The following is a 22,385-nucleotide window of genomic DNA, read 5'->3' on the forward strand; positions in this document are numbered from 1 at the left end:
AAATAGCGCACACCAATGCTTGATGCAGCACTTCTCACACTAGCATGTCAGAAATTTTTGCATAAAACAATATACTCGGAGCATACTAGCACTAGCACATCATCCTCACTCTCACAAATCTGCGTGCGGCTCATATCTCTCTCCCTCTCTCTCCCCCCACACTGGGCTTACCTGCTGGCCATCACTTAACTTCTCTTGGAGCCCCAATACAATAAAATGCTAAAATCACTACACTGCATGCTGTCATGAGAGTACTAAAATAACAAAAACAGACAACACTCATTAAACACAGGCATTTATTGGTGCTCTGATGCCAAGTAAATTCTATAAACAATCAATTGCTGTAAACAAGTACCTATTTGTGAAAAAAAAAGAAGTATAAATACAACAATATAAGAGCCTCCAGGATAACACCATACATAGCAGAACCTAGAGGCAATGAATACATGAGCCTAACAAAAAATGTTCATATGCAAAAAAAGAAAATAATACTGAAAGAATTAGTCACATAAATGTAAGAAAAATTCACAAATGTACAGCCAATAAAAATAACATACATTCTAAAGCTGTGAATAGCAATGGGAATACAGACACACCTCGAAATAACAAATCTCAATTTACAAAACCAGCAATGTAACAAAATATTTATGTTACCCTATCACAGTGCCACTGAAAATCATGTAGCTTTTTTGGTGATTTAACAAAGTACATTTATCAGAATCTTTCGATTGAGCAAAGTTTTCCACTGTTTCAAGCACGTACTTCAAACCTCTACGGCTTGCAAATCTAGTGAAAAACTATCAAACTGTTGGTCAAGGTAGAAGTCATCAATTGCCCGCATCCTTCCGCATCCAACGTTCGAGCAGCAACAAATGCTGCAGCACAAATGAGATAATTAGATTTTCTGAGGCGCATGCACAGGTGAACATCAGCATGTTAGTGTGCCTTGATGTCAGCGCCACCGTTCACGGTAGTGATCCCCTTTTCCCAGTGCTACACCACCGCCACATTTTGCTAGCAGCTGAAGTGGTCTTACTATATGTAGCTGCATTCGTCAGTGTGGGGCTGTCATATTTTCCAGCAATAAACTTTTCCTTCTTTGTTGGCGAGATGTGTCACAATGCTGTTCTGTTGGACCTCTGTTGACACTGTCACAGTTTTGATGTCATCAAAGGATCTTTGGTGGGCATTTGTCAACGCCCATGTCTTGTAACAAGGGATGGGCCACCACAGACACTAGAGGCAGGAATTTACTATAGTAGTTTACAGTTCCAAGCAAAGAATGAAGCTGCTGCTTGTTCTCTGGTTGTGGCGTGGCTACAATGGCATCTGTCTGTTCTATTGTGGGATGTATGCCATCTGTGTTGAGTCACCAGATCGTGGAGGCAATGGGTATGCCATGGCTGAGCAGACTTGGCAACTGTGGTGCGCCGACTTTTGCTAATGTCCTGCTGCTATTCATTGACGTCACCACATGAAGTCATAGCAAAGTGAAATGTGGAATTAAGAGCAGCTAAAATTCCAGTGGAAATTGAGCTTAACTCTTGTTTTCCTTGTATATTTTGAATTTCTTTATGAGCGATAACACGTTTGTATGGGTCGATTTTCATCATTTCTGTTGCTGTTTGTCCTATGACATGCTGCGAATAGATCTAGAGCAAATATGGTGACACAAAGAAATAATTCCAGGGCCTTTTTAAGAGCACATAGGAACACTTGTGCTACTTGATGCAGCAGAACACCCTGTAGCATTCTCCATATCTATAGATTTCTAACTTAAGTTCAACATAGCTGTTGACCTACTCTACTGCATCATGGTCTTGTCTGCTCAAGTAATCAGCAAGTGCAAAGTACTTGGAGCAGGTGGCAGAACAGTAAGGTCGGTCACTTGTATGAGTGGTCAGTTTTTACTTCACGGCATTCTTCAGCGAGAATTTCCAAGTGTATGAAAGGCAATGAAATGGCTTCTCGCCTGCATGGGTATGCAGTTGTTCCTTCATGTTGGACTTGCACGAGAATCACAGAGGGCATGAAGGGCATTGAAACAGCTTCGCGTCTGTTTGGTTTCGCAAGTGTTCCTTCATGCTGGACTTATGCGAGAAGCTTTGAGGGCATGAAGGCCACTGAAATGGCTTCTCTCCGGTGTGGTTGCGCAGGTGGTCTTTCAGGTCTGGCTTTTGTGAGAAGCTCTCAGGACACAGAGGGCATTGAAATGGCTTCTCATTTGTGTGGTTTCACAGGTGGTCTTTCATGCTGGACTTATACGAGCAGCTCCGAAGGCATGAAGGATACCGCCACAGCTTCTAACCTATGTGGGTGCGCAAGTGGTTTTTCATGCTGGACTTATGTGAGAAGCTTTGAGGGCATGAAGGGCATTGAAATGGCTTCTCGCCTGTGTGGGTGCGTAGGTGGTCTTTCATGCTGGACTTATGCGAGAAACTTTGAGGGCATGAAGGGCAATGAAATGGCTTCTCACCTGTGTGGGTGCGTAGGTGAACTTTCATGTGGCTCTTTACTGCGAAGCTCCGAGGGCATGAAGGGCACTGAAATGGCTTCTCACCTGTGTGGGTGCGCAGGTGAGTTTTCAGGTCAGTCTTTCGCGAGAAGCTGTGAAGGCATGAAGGGCACTGAAATGGCTTCTCGCCTGTGTGCGTGCGCAGGTGGACTTTCAGGTTGGTCTTTACTGCGAAGCTCTGAAGGCATGAAGGGCATTGAAATGGCTTCTCGCCTGTGTGGGTGCGCAGGTGGGCTTTCATGCTGGACCTATGTGAGAAGCTCTGAAGGCATGAAGGACACTGCCATGGTTTTTCACCTGTGTGGGTGCGCAAGTGGTTTTTCATGCTGGACTTATGGGAGAAGCTTTGAGGGCATGAAGGGCATTGAAATGGCTTCTCGCCTGTGTGGGTGCGCAGGTGGTCTTTCATGCTGGACTTATGCGAGAACCTTTGAGGGCATGAAGGGCATTGCCATGGCTTATCACCTGTGTGGGTGCGCAGATGGCTTTTCAGGTGGTCTCTTTTTGAGAAGCTCTTATGGCACAAATCGCACTTAAACAGACGCTCGCCAGTACAGACCCTGGCATGTGCTTCCAGACAAATCAGTTTACGAGCCTCATAGTCACAGACATTATCTTGTTGGAGGCGTCCCTGCTGTGAATTGTCACTGTTGGCTGTCGATGGAGAAATAGAAGGCCTGGATGCTGCACAAATGAAACAAAAATAGTATTATGAAATGCAAAAAAGGAACGCAGATACTAAAGCTAATGATGGGCTTTCTTTTTTTCATTTGGGAGGTCTTGAGGGTGATTTAGGTATGGTGGAACAAATGAAGCCTAGTCGTGCTTTTTGATTTACTCAATATTTCTGCATCTGAATGCTTAATGACTGTTTATCAAGTCCACTCGTATAAATTATTTTTCAGAAAGTTATAAAAGTACTAAGTGAGAGAAGCTGGAGTGTTTGAAGACATCCACGGATTTCTATGATCCTTAGAGGACAGCGTCAAAAAGTTTCAACCCAGCTTGCTCTCCTATCTCCAACGAGCACTCGAGGTTGAAAGGCCATATTTGGCGTTTGCAAAACTGATAATTCACTGGCACAACAACTTTCTAATGAGACTTCATTAATGGGTTTCTTCTTGATCAGATGCCTAATTTTGGTAACATTTTTGTAAGTTGAGATTGTAACGAGCCAGCTAGCACAAGCTTTATTTTTCTGCGTATAACCCGCCAACACATGAAGCTCGCAGCGTCTTTCAGAATAGCTCAGAAAAAATATATGCAATACCTCTCAGAGAAATTTGAAGAAAATTTGGCAGAGGCACTCAAGACTGCTTACGTGTGGGAATACAAAAACATTACAGTCCCCTTGGTGAATTTTTTTCCGTGCGTTTCTTGTCTGTGCAAGCTCTCGCTTGTGCTCTGACTGCACCTCAGTAAGGCCACATCAAAATGCACCAAATGTCTCAATGCACTCGCTTGCTCGTGAGGAGGTCGTAACTTGAAGGACTGCTCAGCAGCATTCAATTGGACATTAATGCTTATTTTATACACTCATGACATTATGCCACCTCTTGCCCACTGACATGTAGTCAGGTGACCGATGACGCACACACTAGGCCACAGCTTTCGTACGACAAAGCACACCTTTGGTGGGGCCACCATGCTGTTGGGGAAGCATGCTCGTGCCAAATTTCAGGGGCCAGAGGGGGGGGGGGGGGGCGTATCGGCATCCTACTATGGTGGCTCCTGTGTACGACGCGGCTAGTGCGGCTACGTGAGCCCTGTTTTGAAGGCAATCTGTGGTGGGGACACAGACAAGTGCTGAGAGCTGATAGCTTCGTGTACACTGCATTTTCACTGCTTAGTTTCCGTTGAAGCGAGGCAGCATGAAAGTCAATTCGCCCGCTGCTGCTACTGCGCTTCCTTACTCCCGCGTTTCGACGAGTGCGCATGATGATCGAATGAGAGGTGTTCATATTTGCTTGTGCGCTAATGATTACAATTTTATACAACCAATAAAACGACTATCCTTACTTCGTATAGTTGCCTACTAATGCACCTGCCTAATATCTAGTTGGTTCGCAATATCCTCAGCATACTTTTCATTGTTCTGCCCCTCTGCTATAGCAAGCACTGCGCAGCTCGGTCCGCTCAAGTGTATTCCAATGAACACTGAATACTGCCACTTTGGCCATTCTGACAGCTTGCCGGAAGCACCGAAACGTTATGGTAGAAGCGTGAAAATTACGAGAAACTGTGCAGGAAGCGGAGTTGCGTAGGGCGAGGAACGTAAACGGGTGTACTCTCTTAAGGATAACAAATTTCCCGTGTTTGGTGCAGTTTGGCGCAGGAATATATGTTTGCTCATTTGAATATATCTCTGCTCATTACTCTCAAGAGTACAAACTGGTAATAGGCAATGTCCTACAGGCACCGGTTGGTAGGTGTAGACCTTGATTATGAACTGCATCTGATTGTGACAGGCATGACTGTCTGGCCGAGCCATAAATTATGCAACGAGTACATTTTACTGTGTACTAAGCAACGACAGATACAGGGTGTTTCAGTGAACACTTTCAAAAAATCGCAAAGGTAGGTTTTTCAAGAAAAATAGGAATTCTCTTAAGCAGCAAGCTTTCAGGTTCAGCGGACATCAGAAATTATAAGAAACATGCGAATTACATAGTTAATTAACTAAAATTGTCTAACAAACATTTTATTTAGCGGCGTTTGGCAGTTATTGCCAATGGCAAGTTTGTAGCCGTGGAGACGATGATGCCGTGTCAGTTTTTAAAGCAAAGAAAAAGTCGCTCTGTAGCGCCCTGGAGCCCGCAAGAATAAAGTACTTTTTCCCGCATGAAACCGAAATGCGGTGAACGTTGTGCGCCGGAAAGCTAGTGCAAACGTAATGTCCACTGATGACGCGTTGCGGTGACAGCAGCTTCAATTCAAAATGTCTGTGATGATTCCCCAGGCTAGGGAGCTTCAACACTCAGCTTAGACAATGGCTGGCATTATCTTTTCTTTTGTTGGTAGGTGCAAGAAAGAGGCTAGCCATCGCCCACTGCACGGTGACCCGTTTTGGGAGTTCTGGTAGTCATTGCCAGCAGGTTTGCTTTTTGTTGTCTTTGTCTCAACCACATCTGACGTGACTACCTGACAAGCTAGATGTGAGGCGTCACTATCCGTTCATTTATTCGTTAGGTTCATGTGCTGTTCGTTTATAATAGCTGCATGTTAGGAACCGCATGAAACAAAGGAAAGGTTCATTTGCGGAGCAAGGAGAACTTTCGTGGCAGTGGCTGCATATTGTTAGTTCGTGTGGCTCGTAGTGCCAGTTTTACAAACGCGTTGACGTTTCCCTTTAAAGTACTTGTTTTTGAGGTGCGCTCGCAACATAGCTATTGCATTACCACTGGTGCGACCTCGTCCATTTGAGGATCAAGGTTTCAACGCCGCAGCGGTAATATTGTGCAAATAGCCATGCCAGCGCAAATCCAGTACTCTGTTGCTGAGAAAGTGGACATTGTGCTGGCTTACGTGAGTGTGCAAAAGGACGCGGAGCTGGCATCGATGATGTATGCTGTCCAACATCCTGGCTGTCGTGTGCCAGATCGCCCCAGATTTGTATCGATATTTAATCAGTTTAGGACCACTGGATCAGTCCATGCACAGAAAAGGAAGCAACCAGCCAGTGCAACCGATGATATAGCTACACGCGTGTGGTATTTGATTGTTTGAACGAGGCGCATGGGCGCCATCACTCAAGAAAAGAGGAGGAAGACCGCTCTCTGGCTCTCGATCTGTCGGCTGAACTGGCCAGCGCTGCATTATCCCTTGTAAATATATTTTGTATACAGTCTCCACTTTGAATCCTTCGTTCACGTAACATTTTGGTGGAGGGTGCCTTTCCCCATCCTTGCCACGAAGCTCCACAGCGGGCCGCACCGTCCTGCTTTCTGCCATAGCTCCCGGTGACGACACCTCGTCTCCTTCTACTCCTGCGAGGAATACCACCGCTTTCAGCTCACAAAAAGCCGCCACGTCATTCCACAATTCTCCCGGCTCCCTAACGTGGCTGCAATGTCGTCTTGCGTCGACCTTACCGCTCCACCACCTTCAAAGCAGCACGTCACACATATTGTTCGCCCCGAGCTCGAGGCCACAAGTCCTGCGCCGTTCCATCAACGCCCCCTTGACCCCACCATTGACCAACCAGCCCCAGCGATCTCTCTCATTCAGGCAGTTGTGCGGCAAGAATTTGCAAACCTTAATTTTCCTGCTGCCTGCTCCGTCTCCCGACCTGACGCACAACCGGTGCCGACTGCTACGCCTCACGGCAATCTCTATTCCCCTCCCAGATACTGTAACCCTACCGAGTAGAGAACTCCGGACGACAAGCCATTTGCTTCCGTTGCCTCCGCATTGGCCACGTCGCCGTATTCAGGCACCTTTCCCCGTCTCCTCGCCCCCATATGCCGACCCGCGCCGTTGCTTGCCTTGCCGTATGCCTCCTACCCCTGACGTATCCGTCGATGTCAGTCATCCTGCTCGCTCGCTGTCACCTCAGTGCCATCAGTCCCTGTCGCCCCAACCACGCCGCTAATTGTCGCTGACCAATTATGGACCCTCCCGGACGAAAAACTAGGCCATGCAGCTCTAGGAGGTAGTGCTGCATCACGTTCGTCCTGTCCAAATCCTCCGTTGAAGTAGAATCTAATTAGAAACGTAATTGAAGTAGACCTAGATGGTATTCCGTTGACGGCATTAATTGATACTGAAGCCCAAGTGTCCATAATGAGCGCTAACCTATGTCGTCGCCTCAAAAAAGTTCTTACGCCTGCCATCACTCGAGCCGTAGACGTCGCCAATGGCGCCACTGTTGCCATCAAGGGTATGTGCACTGCTTGCATAGGAATTGCTGGCTGCCAAGTTCCAGTCGTGTTCACCGTGCTGACCAGTTGCCCTCATGACCTAATCTTCGGGCTCAACTTTCTGATGATGCATTCTGCCCTCATTGACTGTGCCACCGGTACACTGTGCCTCGGGCTTCCGCTTCTTTCAGACGTTTGCCCCGAACAACCGAACACCCTCTGCACTACAGCGTTTGTTTGCTTACCTCCAAAAGCCCTAATGTTCGTCGAATTGGCCTCAAGGGCAACCGTGCCTGATGGCGACTATGTCGTCGCACCTATTCGTGATGTCCTCCTGGCATGCAACATCTCTGTGCCACATTCCGTCGCAACCCTTGCCGCTAATCGGATGCGTCTCCCCCTTATCAATTTTGGCTCGACGAAGCAAGTGTTACCTGAAGGCATAGCAATGGCCACGCTCCGGTCAGTGACAGACGGCCATGTCACTGCTTTTGCAGCAGACGCGTCTCCAAATCCTCCTGATCACCCACAGGATGCCTTGAACCTCGACAGCCCATTACGTCCCATGGTTGCTCCGGACCTCGCACCCGACCAAGCAGCCGCCCTATATCGCCTTTTGCTTTCCTACTGCGAGATATTTGACACTGACAATCGACCACTTGGTCAGATGTCCCTTATTACCCATCGAATAAACAGTGGTGATGCTGTTCCCATTCACCGCCGACCGTATCACGTGTCCATGCCAGAGCGGCAAGTTATTCAGCAGGAAGTAAACAAGATGCTCGCCAGAGGCATTGTTAAGCCCTCGTAGAGTCCTTGGGAATCGCCTGTCGTGCTCGTCAAAAAGGAAGATGGCACGTGGCATTTCTGCGTTGATTACCACAACCTAAACCGAATTACTAAAATGGACATTTACCCTTTACCATGAATCGACGATGCTCTTGATTGTCTTCACGGTGCCAAATACTTTTTGTCCATCGAACTTCAATCTAGTTATTGGCAGATTTCCGTCAATGAGCAAGACCAAGAAAAGACCGCTTTCGTCTCTGCTTCAAGGTTTCAAATAGTCAACTTGCTTTTGTTACTTTGACGATGTTCTTGTATTCTCTCCTACATTTGAGACGCACCTTGAGTGCGTCACAGCTATCCTTGACGTCTTCTGCAAGGCTGGGCTCCAATTAAACACATCGAAGTGCCACTTCAGGCTCCGACAGATTACAGTGCTAGGCCATCTCGTCGATGCTTCCGGAGTACAACCCGACCCGGAGAAGGTTCGAGCAGTAACGGCTTTTCCTGTACTGTCAAAGACGTCCGGACTTTGTGGGGCTCTGTTCTAATTTCGGACGGTTTGTGAAAGATATCGCAGCGATCGCTCGACCACTCACTGAACTTCTGAAGAAAGACGTGCCTTTTATGTGAGGTTCCCCTCAGGCTAATTTCTAACCAATGCCAGCGGTTATGGGATCGGCGCCATCTTATCGCAACGCCAACATGGACATGACCACGTTATAGCCTATGCTTGCCGGCTCCTGACAACTGCAGAGAGCAACTATTCGATTAGAGAGCGCGAATGTCTAGCTTTCATCTGGGCTGTTTCAAAGTTCCGCCCATATTTATATGGCAAGCCCTTCTCAGTAATCACAGACCATCATGTGCTCTGTTGGCTTTCGTTGCTCAAAGATCCTACTGGCCAGCTCAGTCGTTGGGCCCTCCGACCCCTACACAGTGACTTACAAGTCGGGACGCCAACACCAGGACGTAGATTGCCTTTCTCGCATACCCAGTCAAAGACGCGACCTCTACGTCTGATACTGACACCGACGCCCGTGTTTTCTCTGTTTTTCCACTGCTCCTTGTCGCCAACAAGCAGCGCTGTGACCCGTCCTTGCGTATCATAATTGACCGCCTGAAATCGTCACTTGCTGACAGTTCCCTTTGCTTATTCACACTTCAAGATGGCGTACTCTACCAACACAATGTTTACCGCGACGGCCCTGCATTACTCCTTGTGATCCCTAAACACCTTTGCTCGGCTGTTCTCTACGAACTTCACAACCTCCCCACTGAAGGTAACCTGGGTGGGTCATGTACCCATGACTGGATCCGCCGACGCTTCTCTTGGCCAGGGCTTGCTCGCTCCATTCGAAGATATGAAGCTGTGTGTGAGAAATGCCAGCGACGCAAGACCGACGCTTCCTGCTGGGTACCTTCAACCACTCGACATTCCTGCGGAACCATTCTTTTCGGTTGGTTTGGAGTAACTTGGCCCTTTTCCTCTTTCTACCTCTCGGAACAGGTGGATCGCTGTGGCCACGCATTACACCATGCGCTACGCCATCACCCGAGCGCTTCCTACAGGCTGCGCCACAGATGTCGCCGATTTTCTTCTACGCTACGTGATTTTACATGGAGCTCAGCGACAACATCTCACAGACTGTAGCCGGACATTCCTATCCAAAGTTATCACAGACATCCTGCAGTCCTGTGCCACGAGGCACAAGCTATCCACGTCATACCATCCGCAAACAAATGGCCTCACGGAGCGTCTCAATCACACTCTCACAGACATGCTCACAAAATATGTCTCTTCAGACCACACTGACTGGGACCTCGCTCTACCATTTGTCACATTTGCTTATAATTCCTCGCGCCACGACAAAGTCGGTTATTCCCCCGTTTTTCCTTCTGTTCGGCCAAAAACCAGCACTGCCCCTCGACACAACCCTCCCTGTTCACGCAGCACCGACCAGTGAATATGCAATTGGCGCCATCGCCCGCTGTGCCCACGCAAGGGAAATTGCCCGTGACCGCCTTCTGAAATAAGCAAGAAAGTCAAAGGCGTTTGTACGACCGGCGACACCGAGACGTGCACTTCCCGCCTGGTTCTTTGGTGCTTCTATGGTCTATGTCACGTCAGGTCGGCATGTCAGAAAAACTGCTGTCCCGTTACACAGGCCCATACCGAGTGCTTCCTGCCGTGACTCCCGTCACCTACGATATCACCCCTGACGCCTCATCTACATCCCAGTCCAGTGATATTGTGCATGTTACACGACAGAAGCATTATCAGCCTCTCAGTGATGACATTTAGACACTCCGGGATGTTGCTTCTGCCGTCGGGGCATTATGCTACATGCGTGTGGTATTTGATTGTTTGAACGAGGCGTGTGGGCACCATCGCTCGAGAAAAGAGGAGGAACAACGCTCTCTGGCTCTCCAGCTGTCGGCTGAACTGGCGAGCGCTGCATTATCCCTTGTAAATATATTTTGTATATAGTCTCCAGCATTAATGCTTCATTCATGTAACAATATTGACACCGATGTGCTTGCATACGTCGCTGTCAGACCGGAAGCAAGCGTCAGGGAAATTGCCAGCACATATGGAGCGAGCCCAGCCTCAGTTTGGAGGTAACTTTCAAGAGACATCTACCACCCATATCTTGTGTGTCTTCACCAAGAGCTGAGACCAAGCGACTTTCAAAAACAGTTCGATTTTTGCAGCTGGTGCCTTATTCAATGCGACGAAGATCCGGAATTACTCAAAAGAGTGCTTTGGACCGACGAGGCCCAATTTTGTAGGGATTCAAATGTCAATTTGCACAACGCACATTATTGGTGTGATCAGAATCCCCATTGGCTTCACGAGCATAAGCACCAGGTAAGGTGGTCAGTGAATTGAATGTATGGTGGAATTTATAACTGCCGTATTGTGGGTCCTTACTTCATCGACGGAAACTTTACTGGAAAGAAGTACATAGAGTGTGTTTTAAAGGGCGTCATCTCCGAGTTTGCCTCAGAGTTACCATTGGCTGCGCTGAAAAAAATATGGTTCCAGCACGACAAATCCCGGCCGCATTTTCATTCAGCAGCTCATAAATTCATTGAGTCCTTTCCCAACCAGTGGATTTGGCAGGGTGGAAACACATCCTGGCCGCCTAGTCACCCGATTTGTCACCCTTTGACTTCTTTCTCTGGGGATATGTTAAAAATGAGGTTTTTGAGATGGAACCAGCCAACCTCGAGGATATGAAGCAGCATGTGAGAATCTCCCTCAACAACATTTCCAGACAGATGCTTTTATCTACTATGAACTCTATGAAAGAGCGCCTTCGTCTGTGCATCGCAATGGATGGAAAGCAATTTGAGCACATCATGTAAATGTTCTGTGTTGTCGCCCAAAATGATATTCTTGTGGAGTGCCCGAATAGGCCTACAACCAAATGAAAGATTGAAATAAGCAATTTTTGTTCATTCATGTTTGTTATATCACTCCGGACAGGCCGCCATTGGAATATGAACCTGGCAACGTTTAACGCTAGAACGTTATCTAGTGAGGCGAGTCTAGCAGTGCTATTGGAGGAATTAGAGGACAGTAAATGGGATATAATAGGGCTCAGTGAAGTTAGGAGACCAAAAGAAGCATATACAGTGCTAAAAAGCAGGCACGTCCTGTGCTACCGGGGCTTAGCAGAGAGAAGAGAACTAGGAGTCGGATTCCTGATTAATAAGAACATAGCTGGTAACATACAGGAATTCTATAGCATTAACGAGAGGGTGGCATGTCTTGTTGTGAAACTTAATAAGAGGTACAAAATGAAGGTTGTACAGGTCTACGCCCCTACATCTAGTCATGATGACCAGGAAGTCGAAAGCTTCTATGAAGACGTGGAATCGGCGATGGGTAAAGTCAAAACAAAATACAGTATACTGATGGGCGATTTCAATGCCAGGGTAGGCAAGAAGCAGGCCGGAGACAAGTCAGTGGGGGAATATGGCATAGGCTCTAGGAATAGCAGAGGAGAGTTATTAGTAGAGTTTGCAGAACAGAATAATATGCGGATAATGAATACCTTTTTCCGCAAGCGGGTTGGCCGAAAGTGGACGTGGTGGAGCCCGAATGGTGAGACTAGAAATGAAATCGACTTCATACTCTGCGCGAACCCTGGCATCATACAAGATGTAGACGTGCTCGGCAAGGTGCGCTCCAGTGACCATAGGATGGTAAGAACTCGAATTAGCCTTGACTTGAGGAGGGAACGGAAGAAACTGGTACATAAGAAGCCAATCAATGAGTTAGCGGTAAGAGGGAAACTAGAGGAATTCCGGATCAAGCTACAGAACAGGTATTAGGCTTTAACCCAGGAAGAGGACCATAGTGTTGAAGCAATAAACGACAATCTTATGGGCATCATTAAGGAGTGCGCAATAGAAGTCGGTGGTAACGCCGTTAAACAGGAAACCAGTAAGCTATCGCAGGAGACGAAAGATTTGATCAAGAAACGCCAATGTATGAAAGCCTCTAACCCTACAGCTAGAATAGAACTGGCAGAACTTTCTAAGTTAATCAACAAGCGTAAGACAGCGGACATAAGGAACTATAATATGGATAGAATTGAACAGGCTCTTAGGAACGGAGGAAGCCTAAAAGCAGTGAAGAAGAAACTAGGAATAGGCAAGAATCAGATGTGTGCGTTAAGAGACAAAGCCGGCAATATCGTTACTAATATGGATGAGATAGTTCAAGTGGCTGAAGAGTTTTATAGAGATTTATACAGTACCAGTAACACCCACGACGATAAGGTGAGAGAGAATAGTCTAGAGGAACTTGAAATCCCACAAGTAACACCGGAAGAGGTAAAGAACGCCTTGGGAGCTATGCAAAGGGGGAAGACAGCTGGGGAGGATCAGGTAACAGCAGATTTGTTGAAGGATGGTGGGAACACTGTCCTAGAAAGGTTGGCCGCCCTATATACACAGTGCCTCATGACCTCGAACGTACCGGAATCTTGGAAGAACGCTAACATAATCCTAATCCATAAGAAAGGGGACGCCAAAGACTTGAAAAATTATAGACCAATCAGCTTACTGTCCGTTGCCTACAAAGTATTTACTAAGGTAATCGCAAATAGAATCAGGAATACCTTAGATTTCTGTCAACCAAAGGACCAGGCAGGATTCCGTAAAGGCTACTCAACAATAGACCATATTCACACTATCAATCAGGTGATAGAGAAATGTGCGGAATATAACCAACCCTTATATATAGCCTTCATTGATTACAAAAAAGCATTTGATTCAGTCGAAACCTCAGCAGTCATGAAGGCACTGCGGAATCAGGGTGTAGATGAGCCATATGTAAAGATACTAGAAGATATCTATAGCGGTTCCACAGCCACCGTAATCCTCCACAAAGAAAGCAACAAAATCCCAATAAAGAAAGGCGTCAGACAGGGAGATACGATATCTCCAATGCTATTCACAGCGTGTTTACAGGAGGTATTCAGAGACCTGGAGTGGGAAGAATTGGGGATAAAAGTTGATGGAGAATACCTTAGCAACTTGCGATTCGCTGATGATATTGCCTTGCTTAGTAACTCAGGAGACCAATTGCAATGCATGCTCACTGACCTGGAGAGGCAAAGCAGAAGGGTGGGTCTGAAAATTAATCTACAGAAAACTAAAGTAATGTTTAACAGTCTCGGAAGAGAACAGCAGTTTAGGATAGGTAGTGAGGCACTGGAAGTGGTAAGGGAATACATCTACTTAGGGCAGGTAGTGACCACGGATCCGGATCATGAGACTGAAATAACCAGAAGAATAAGAATGGGCTGGGGTGCGTTTGGCAGGCATTCTCAGTTCATGAACACCAGGTTGCCATTATCCCTCAAGAGAAAAGTTTATAACAGCTGTGTCTTACCAGTACTCACGTACGGGGCAGAAACCTAGAGGCTTACGAAAAGGGTTCTACTTAAATTGAGGACGACGGAACGAGCTATGGAAAGAAGAATGATTGGTATAACGTTATAAAGGACAAGAAAAGAGCAGATTGGGTGAGGGAACAAACGCGAGTTAATGATATCTTAGTTGAAATCAAGAAAAAGAAATGGGCATGGGCCGGACATGTAATGAGGAGGGAAGATAACCGATGGTCATTAAGGGTTACGGACTGGATTCCAAGGGAAGGGAAGCGTAGTAGGGGGCGGCAGAAAGTTAGGTGGGCGGATGACATTAAGACGTTTGCAGGGACAACATGGCCACAATTAGTACATGACCGGGGTAGTTGGAGAAGTATGGGAGAGGCCTTTGCCCTGCAGTGGGCGTAACTAGGCTGATGATGATGATGATATCACTCAAAACTGCTAAACATAGTATGAAGTCAGGCTTTCCTAATCCTAGGCCAGCACTTACAACAAATGGGACGGCAGCTGGTATGAAACAATGTCATGCTACAATGCCAAGAAATTCTCAGCTACGGATCCCTCGTTTACTTCAGCTGTCAAGCCCATACCACGTAAAAATAAGTCCCGAGAGTTGCATGTCACAATATCGGCACTGCTAAAACAAACTCTGCACTGTAACAAAAAGCATGGCTTCATTCTTTCAGCAAAGATAGTGTGAATGGAAATTAATTAAGGGACTGATTTTGGCGGCAACTGCACTGGCAGGGCACCAGGTCAGCACCTAACAGCATCTTGATATCAACAGCTGCATAGTTGGCGATGACTGGCCTCTGCCTTCCGCCGAGTAAGTAAAAGATAACGCTGGCTGCTCCCTATGCCGAGTGTCGAGGCTTCCTAGCTAGGGAAAACAGCACATACATTGCAAATTCGCCGCCACAGTCAGTGCAACACGTCACCAGCGGAAGTTGGGTATGCTCAAGACTTCCGGCTCTCCTCAAGCGCCGAGTTTCGTTTATGAGCGGAAAAAACATCAGGCTTTCTCGTGCTGCAGAGCGGTAGACAACCACTTTTTCTTTGTTTTAAAAACTGATATGACATCCTCTTCTCCAGGGCTACAAACTCAAGATTGAGTAACCACAAAATTTTGCTAATTAAGAACTGCGGGCTCAGGTTAAAAAAACTCCAGAGAGCGACCAATTACACACTAGAGCTCATTCGCCGGGCGGCTAATCGGCACCTCGGCATGGGCAAGGGCGAGCTGCTTCGACTTGTGCAGGCATACATTACCAGCAGAACCATGTACTTGACACCATATGCCACACTCACAGCCACGGACTTGGCTAAAGTAAACACAATGATCAGAAGAACCACAAAGGCAGCCCTGGGCCTTCCAAACCATGCGGCCACCACAAGGCTAGAGGCCTTAGGCATGCACAACACGATCGAGGAGCTCTTAGACGCTCACCACACAGCCCAAGTCCGTCGTCTCTTGCAAACCCCGGCTGGCCGCACAGTCCTCCGGAAGCTCAGTCTCGAGGCCATCCCCGAGGTTACAGAGTACATGACGATTCCGCGAAAGGTCAGGGGGCATACTTATGCCCTGCCTCTACCCCGCAACATGGACCCCGAGTTCCACCAGGGAGTCGGTAGGCCCGTAGTGAAGTCATTTGGCGACACTACGGCTCGCAAGATGGAGTGGTCTACACAGACGCAGCGAGACACCCTTGCGGCGACCTCATGACCGTGGTTGTAGCGGATCACAACGGAGGATTGATAGATCAGACAACAATCACGGCTGGTCGAGTGGTGGAAGCGAAGGAAACCGCGATTGCCATGGCCATGCATGCGGAAGCAAATACCATCATCAGCGATAGCAAGCAGGCCATCGGCAATTTCATCCGCGGTAGAATTTCCAAACGCATACCATGTCCTCACGAGGTGCCCCGTAAGCGGCTTGAAAACCCTCATGTGGACCGCCGCTCATGCAGCTGCGCTCGGCAATGTGTCAGCTCACAGTTTGGCTCGATCTTGTGCACAGAGCCTCGTCCGCAGATACGGACAGCGTGAATGAGGAAGAGAGACACGAGGAACCCTGCGAGACTTACCTATCATGAAATAGCCCATAAGCATCGCGCACTCCCACCACCGGCCAAGAACTCGATACAACGCAAATGGTCGCGTTTAGGCGACTCCAGACAAACACGTACCCACACCCAAAGTACGTTAACAAAATCACAGGGGGCAAAGAAAGCGACCTATGTAGGCTTTGTTCACAAACAGGGACACTCACACACATAATGTGGGAATACATCTCACTCCCGTTTTCTCATCCCCCGTCAGCAGCGAAACTGACTGGACAGCCTGGCTCAGTTCTGGGGACGCCAACCGACAGCTTGAACTGGTGGACTGGGCGGAGAAGGCCACGCAGGCCCAGGGTCTTACTTGAGCCCGATCCCTCAGCCACCTCCCCCTTTCCCCTTCCCCTCTTCAACAAAGTTTACCACCACCAAGAAGTTAATTAGTGCAGTTTAATCAATCAGTTAACTAATGAGCCCGCCCTTGATACCTCCTGGTGTCTGCCGCAGCTAGCAGTTTCCTTCTGAAGAGGTTTCCTTTTTTTCTCGAAGAGTATATTTTTTTTATGTTTGAAAGTGTTCACTGAAACACACTGTATATAGAAGACATTTGCAGTCAGAGCCCCAGTGCTTGAGGGAGAGTACTTTCAGAATGTTAAGTGCCTTGCTTGCTTTCTTGCTTTAATCTTCAGGCTATCTTTAATCTTCAGGCACAGGAAGTTCAGCTTTTTATTGAATAAAACCGTAAAACTTGTGGTCTTGTATGACTGGCAGTATGGCTTCATGTAGTTTCCAGATAGCATATGGTTGTAAGCCCCTTTTCTATGTGAAAGAACCACAGCAACAGCTTTTTCAGTGGAGAAACAGATGTTTTTATTTGCCCATTGTGTCAATTCATTAAAGGCGATTAGGATCAGCCGTTCACAAGTTAACGAGTTCGATGCACAGCACACAATAAAGGTATAAAAATTTAGAGATAGCTTAAAAAGTTAGAGAAGATGGCATAATTCTGTTTCTGGAGTTCCTTTCCTCTTCGAACAGTGTTGTGCTTACAATAGAACCTTGTGGCATGCCGTTTTCTTCAACGAATATGCGTGAAAGCACTGTGCCCAGACATGCCTGAAATGTTGAATTGGACAAAGTCGGCTAGACACTTCAGCATCTTGCCACAAATCCCCAAGTTTGCCAAATCCTGCAATATACTAAATATCCATGTAGTATCGTAGGCTTTGTCCAAGTCTAAGAAAATTGAGGCAGTGTTTGTGTAGAAAGGCATTGCATACTTCACGTTCTAATCAGACAAGGTGATAAGTTCTTGAACAACCCTTTTTATTCCCAAATAGATGACTAACACGTTTTGTGCATTGGTGTAAATTATGGGGTATTGTTATGAGGCATGCCGTAGTGGGAAATTTCGGAAATTTTTCGGACCAACGAGAGTTCTTTAGATTGCACCTAAATCTAAGTACATGTGTGTTTTTGCATTTCACCCCGACCAAAATGTGGCCACCGTGGCTGGGATTTGATCCAACGACCTTGATCCAACACCATAGCCACTAAGCAACCATGGCGGGCGTATCAGGGTAAATGTTAGCCTTATTTCAAGAACCCTTTCATACAATTTTGCCAAACAGCTGGTGACAGCAATAAGTCAGTAGCTGCTGGGAGATGTTAGTACTATTGCTGCGTTTTTTCCATGCTTTTGGAATTACTACCGTTTCCGAATTTATGTAAAAAATTCTAGCAGAGCCTCTACGTGTGCTTGTGATAAGTGGGCAATCACTGAATTGTACATGCGGCCAAGACACGCTGGCGTGTTCGTGCCAGCAGGCCTGACCTGTTAATTCTGGCAGTGTCAGGGGAGCATCATAGAGTTTATTTCAGGCCACGATAGTTGGAAATTACATTACAGTCCACTTATAATGACATCAAGAAGAATGAAAAATCCAATCATTATAACCGATCATCGCTATATCTGGACTGCCTTAAAGAAGCAGCCAAACATAGCTTTGTAGCTCCCAAACCAAATTTGCCACTTGCAATAAAAATTCAGTGATGCAGGAAGTACGCTGTGAAAAATAAAATGTTTATACCTCTAAACATCATGCCAAGTGTTAGGTGCCCCAAGATAGTAAGAAAGCTGCACTTGCTTTGCAGAAGCTTCAGGTTCGCAACTCCGATGTGCATCGCAGGCAGCTGCACGAACACTGGCTGGAATAATTTAGTGTGCTCGAAATCAATAAGTGACTCGATTGAGAGCATTGCAGTTTGCGTGAACATTGGGGTCAGTGTCAAAGATGGGCCATTGTCAATCTTGGACATTGACATTTCGGATTCAGCCATCACTAAAGTTAAAAACCGAAATGTTTGTGTGAAGCGCCAAGGTTTCTGCCTTATGACAAAATATCATGGACACTAGCACTTGCTTGGTGATCATGGCTTTCAGCCACATCAGAATAGCTTCCTGAAGGTTTCGGTGGACATCTTGGCTGACAATCTACTGTCAGGATCCATCAGATTTCATTCCGAGCTTATAAAATCTTCAACTTTTTTTTTGATAGTGTGATATCGTATGCTTTGAGAATTTTCAACTTCCTGTGAGGCATCCGCTTGTAATTGGCCACTTTGCACTTGCCTGATAATGGTGGCCTTCTATTCCATCGTCAGTCTTCTATAATTGCCTCACTTCAAAGTTTTTGCCAAGTTGGAGGCGGATGATGAAGGTGGTGTCAGCACCATTGGTAGCAGCTGCCAATGAAACAACTACAGAGGATTTGTGCTGAGCCTAGCGTTGGAGTATGCAAATAATGCGAACCACAGTGTACACTAGAGGCGATACCAATAGTACAAATCGCCATATGCAACTGACAAGTGCCGACAGCAATGACAGCGTGAAGCCTTGTGAGAGGGTGCAGCAAGTGGCGCCTGCTATACAGGTTGTACCGGAAATGGTAGTTCTGAACTGGAATGCGAGATACGTGCAACGCAAGTTTGAGGCTGCAGAAAAACAAAATGACGACAATGTTGTTTGCATTTTCGGTAGCTTTTGAGTTGCGATTGAGAGAAAGAGTCCGAAAAATCAGACAACTGTTTCAAACATGACTAACTTTGGTCGTTGATATATGTTGACCCTATAGAGCGTGTTGCGGTACCATGGCAGAGTTCGAAAAATCAGTCAGCGAATGTATTATTTTTACGCTGTGACAAAGAACAGACACGAATTTTACTTAGTGCCAGTAAAGATTATGTAAGCCATTTCGCAAATCTTAACAGCATGTGACTGAATTATCAAGGAGAGGCTGGGCCTTGGTCATGTGTTGCAAGACGCCTTTAGCACACTCTTCCTGTGTTTGCCATGAATACTGTGAATCAAAATAGGGAAGATTTCCTCTTTGTAGTAGTCAAAATTTAGAAAGAGTCACCATATTTTCGTTCCTGTGCACAACACGCCAACTTTGCAAACTTTGTGCAAGCATGTGTTAATATAGCTACGGGTGCAAAAATACCTTCTCCAGGTCTGACTTCATTTTTGCCTTTGCAAAAATGTGAAAACATAATTGGTAGTGTACAGCAGTAGTGTGGCAAATGCACCGTCCGGTTTCGGTGAACACAACTAGAAACAGTGTAAATGCCGATTTTAACTGGAAGCTTTGTTGCTGAACGGTTACCCTGTTGACAATGAACCTGAAGACATTGTGGTGGGATTTCTCTGTGAGCACTGTGCATGAGTTCTACTGATGAACGCAGATTAAATTCATTGGAAAGGCAATGCAGTTTCCTCACTAGTGTCTCACTTCTCAAAGTGAAATAGCTTGACTTTTCACATCCGCAAAGATGGAAGAGGTCTTAGCACATTGTAACAAGAGTACTGCAAAAGAACGACTGTCCTCTGTGATAAATTTGTGGTACGGAAGAGGCGTCGTCGACCACTGCAGTCTGAAAACACTGTGCAATAAAACTGAAGCTGCCATCGACTGGTGAGGATCGAAACGAGTACGCCCAACACTCACCAGAGGAGACCTACAGGTTGGCTGAAGTGATAGTTGGCGTGCACCTCAGATGCCCAGTACATGCTGCTCATTGCCTGATGGCAGTGTTGCGCATGCATAGTATTGCTCAGTCATGTGCTGCGGGAATCTCGTAACTCAAAGGTGTCTCGGAACGAGAATCCCGACAGTTCCAGTGCAGTTTTCACTCTCCTCCATGAATGAGTATATTGATAAAACAAAGTATGTGTTGTGCTTAGCTGCATGAAAGAATTTTCTCTGAATTTTATTCACCTCAAACACAGTGGTCGACTTGCATTCCGCACTGATCTATATTCACGTTTTTACACTAATATACTGGTTTAAGCATAACTAAGAGACTCACTGGGTTTAACGTTATCGTAAGGGCTATAACACCAGGGCAAAAGGGCTCTGGATTAAGCTCTACCACCTAAGGTGCTTCAGTGTGCTCAATAAAGCAGTATTTTTGCGTTTTGCCCCCAATCAGAATTCAGACAAGAATCACAAACCAACTAATATGTCTTACTCGTACTAATATGTCTTACTCGGGCAACTCGTACCAAGTAGGCAAACTTGGCTATTTACCACAAACTCGCACAAGCAAGCAAATGTAAGAGAAGTGCCGGTCACTGCTCACCTGTAGTGGAGCATGATTGATCCACAGTCTCTGTAGTCTGCACGCTCCTCGACTCGCTGTCTGCTCTGAAGGAGCAGTCAACAGACTTGTCAGCCAGAGGGAACCCGCACTGCGTGCCAACCTCGACCTGACCGATGACGATGGAAGGGGCGTGGCATGCCGTTTTGGCAGTGATACCTTCAGCTAGGCTCATCGCATTTGTGAAGCCTGCACAAAATAATTGGAGTGATTGCAGTGCTGTTATAGCATAGAGAACATGAGAATAAAGGTGCGTAAAAAAAGACACGCACGAAACAGCATTTGCAGCACTAACGTTTCAGTGCATATGTATGTGTTGACGCGTGGGAGGTGCCACCTTTTTTTACATCGCGACTTAACACATGCGTGTTGTGCATTACTAACAGTGACAGTCTATTGTTTCAACGAAGGACAACGCATATGAACTGCAGCAGTGCTTATCGAAGGCAGGAATAGGCGGATCTGCGACTTCTGCGAGACGGCGGCAACTGTTGCGCGCTAGCTCGCATTTTGAGACCGTCTTATACAGCACGAATTCGCAATCTTTCCGACAAGTGTCAGCAAATGAACAGGTAATCGTACAATACCATCGTACAAAACTCCTAAAAGTACTCTCATCTAAAGCACATCCATACTGATTTACTCTCACCTTTTTTCCAGATGCGTTGCGGTAGCACATACCAGAAAGGAAAGTGTACCTTACACAGTGGTAGTGGTACGACTGCGATGCCTTAGAACGCGAGGTACAACAACAACGAATAATAAGTATCTGCTTGCTGCGGTAGAGCTAGAGCATTTTGAATTTTGAAGGAAGAGAAGCAGAAGCTAGAGCTGGCTAGATCAAAGTTGAAGCTATGGCTGCGGAGTGGCTATTGTTGGCTATAATGCAAAAAAGGAACATATTTAAAATAATATCTCAGCCGTAGCGCAGATGCACTTATCTGATTTAAACAAATCACGAACGGTAGACACAGTGCAACGGCTCTACATTGAATGCAGTTACAGAAAGTTGGGCCTCGACTGCTGCCATACTGCTGCAACCAGGTCACAGCAGACAAAAGCAGTCCAGCAGAACGTCTACATTATGACGTCGCATCCGCCTATTTGTGCACTGCCGGCTGCATGCCCACTTACAGCGTGCGTTATTGACATGTTTCTTTATTCTATGTTGACATTTCCACAGAAAAGGTTGGGGCTGTCACCCGCTTGATGCGTTACAGTCGAGTATATTGCGCGCGCATAGTTTGCCTCATGGCCATGTCAAATTGCAACAGGCCTGGGGAGTGGGCCGTGGACACCGTGGCATTGCCTCCGTCAGGATCGCCATCTCGTTCATAGAACTATTCAGTAATCTTTTTCAGGGAAGGATGCGCTATAGAACGAGGACGTAAAAAACCACTGGCATGAGCAGCTGAATTCCGCCAGATCGTGTTATATCGCGCTTGTTTTCTCGCTTTAATCAGCTTTAAATTTGCTACTGCTTTTTTACAGCTTTCTTGCAGCTCATTTAATCATCACCTGCATTTTCTTTAATGAGACAAATGGCATCACTGAGCGGAAGAGCATCGCTTGACGTTTCCCAACAGCAGCCATT

General features: G+C 46.5%; 1 protein-coding gene across 1 annotated transcript; it reads right to left on the reverse strand.

The window, feature by feature from the left end:
- Nucleotides 1–282: 282 nt before the first annotated feature.
- On the reverse strand, nucleotides 283–21,776 carry LOC129384306 (uncharacterized). The gene is made up of 3 exons (XM_055069573.2): nucleotides 21,441–21,776; nucleotides 20,774–20,980; nucleotides 283–3,199 (listed from the first exon to the last, which is right to left on the reverse strand). The coding sequence occupies exons 2-3, from the start codon at nucleotides 20,964–20,966 to the stop codon at nucleotides 2,304–2,306; spliced, it is 1,089 nt and encodes a 362-aa protein (XP_054925548.1). The 5' UTR covers nucleotides 20,967–20,980; nucleotides 21,441–21,776; the 3' UTR covers nucleotides 283–2,303.
- Between the last annotated feature and the right edge of the window lie 609 nt (nucleotides 21,777–22,385).

This window comes from Dermacentor andersoni, chromosome 8 (assembly GCF_023375885.2).
Source record: "Dermacentor andersoni chromosome 8, qqDerAnde1_hic_scaffold, whole genome shotgun sequence".
Lineage (NCBI taxonomy): Eukaryota > Metazoa > Arthropoda > Arachnida > Ixodida > Ixodidae > Dermacentor > Dermacentor andersoni.

Bases quoted from the DNA above. Each gene is read 5' to 3' on its own strand.
- LOC129384306 (XM_055069573.2), bottom strand. From the start codon at position 20,966: ATGAGCCTAGCTGAAGGTATCACTGCCAAAACGGCATGCCACGCCCCT. The intron at 3,200-20,773 runs GTGAGCAGTGAC...TCATTTGTGCAG, and splicing joins TCAATCATGCTCCACTACAG to CATCCAGGCCTTCTATTTCT.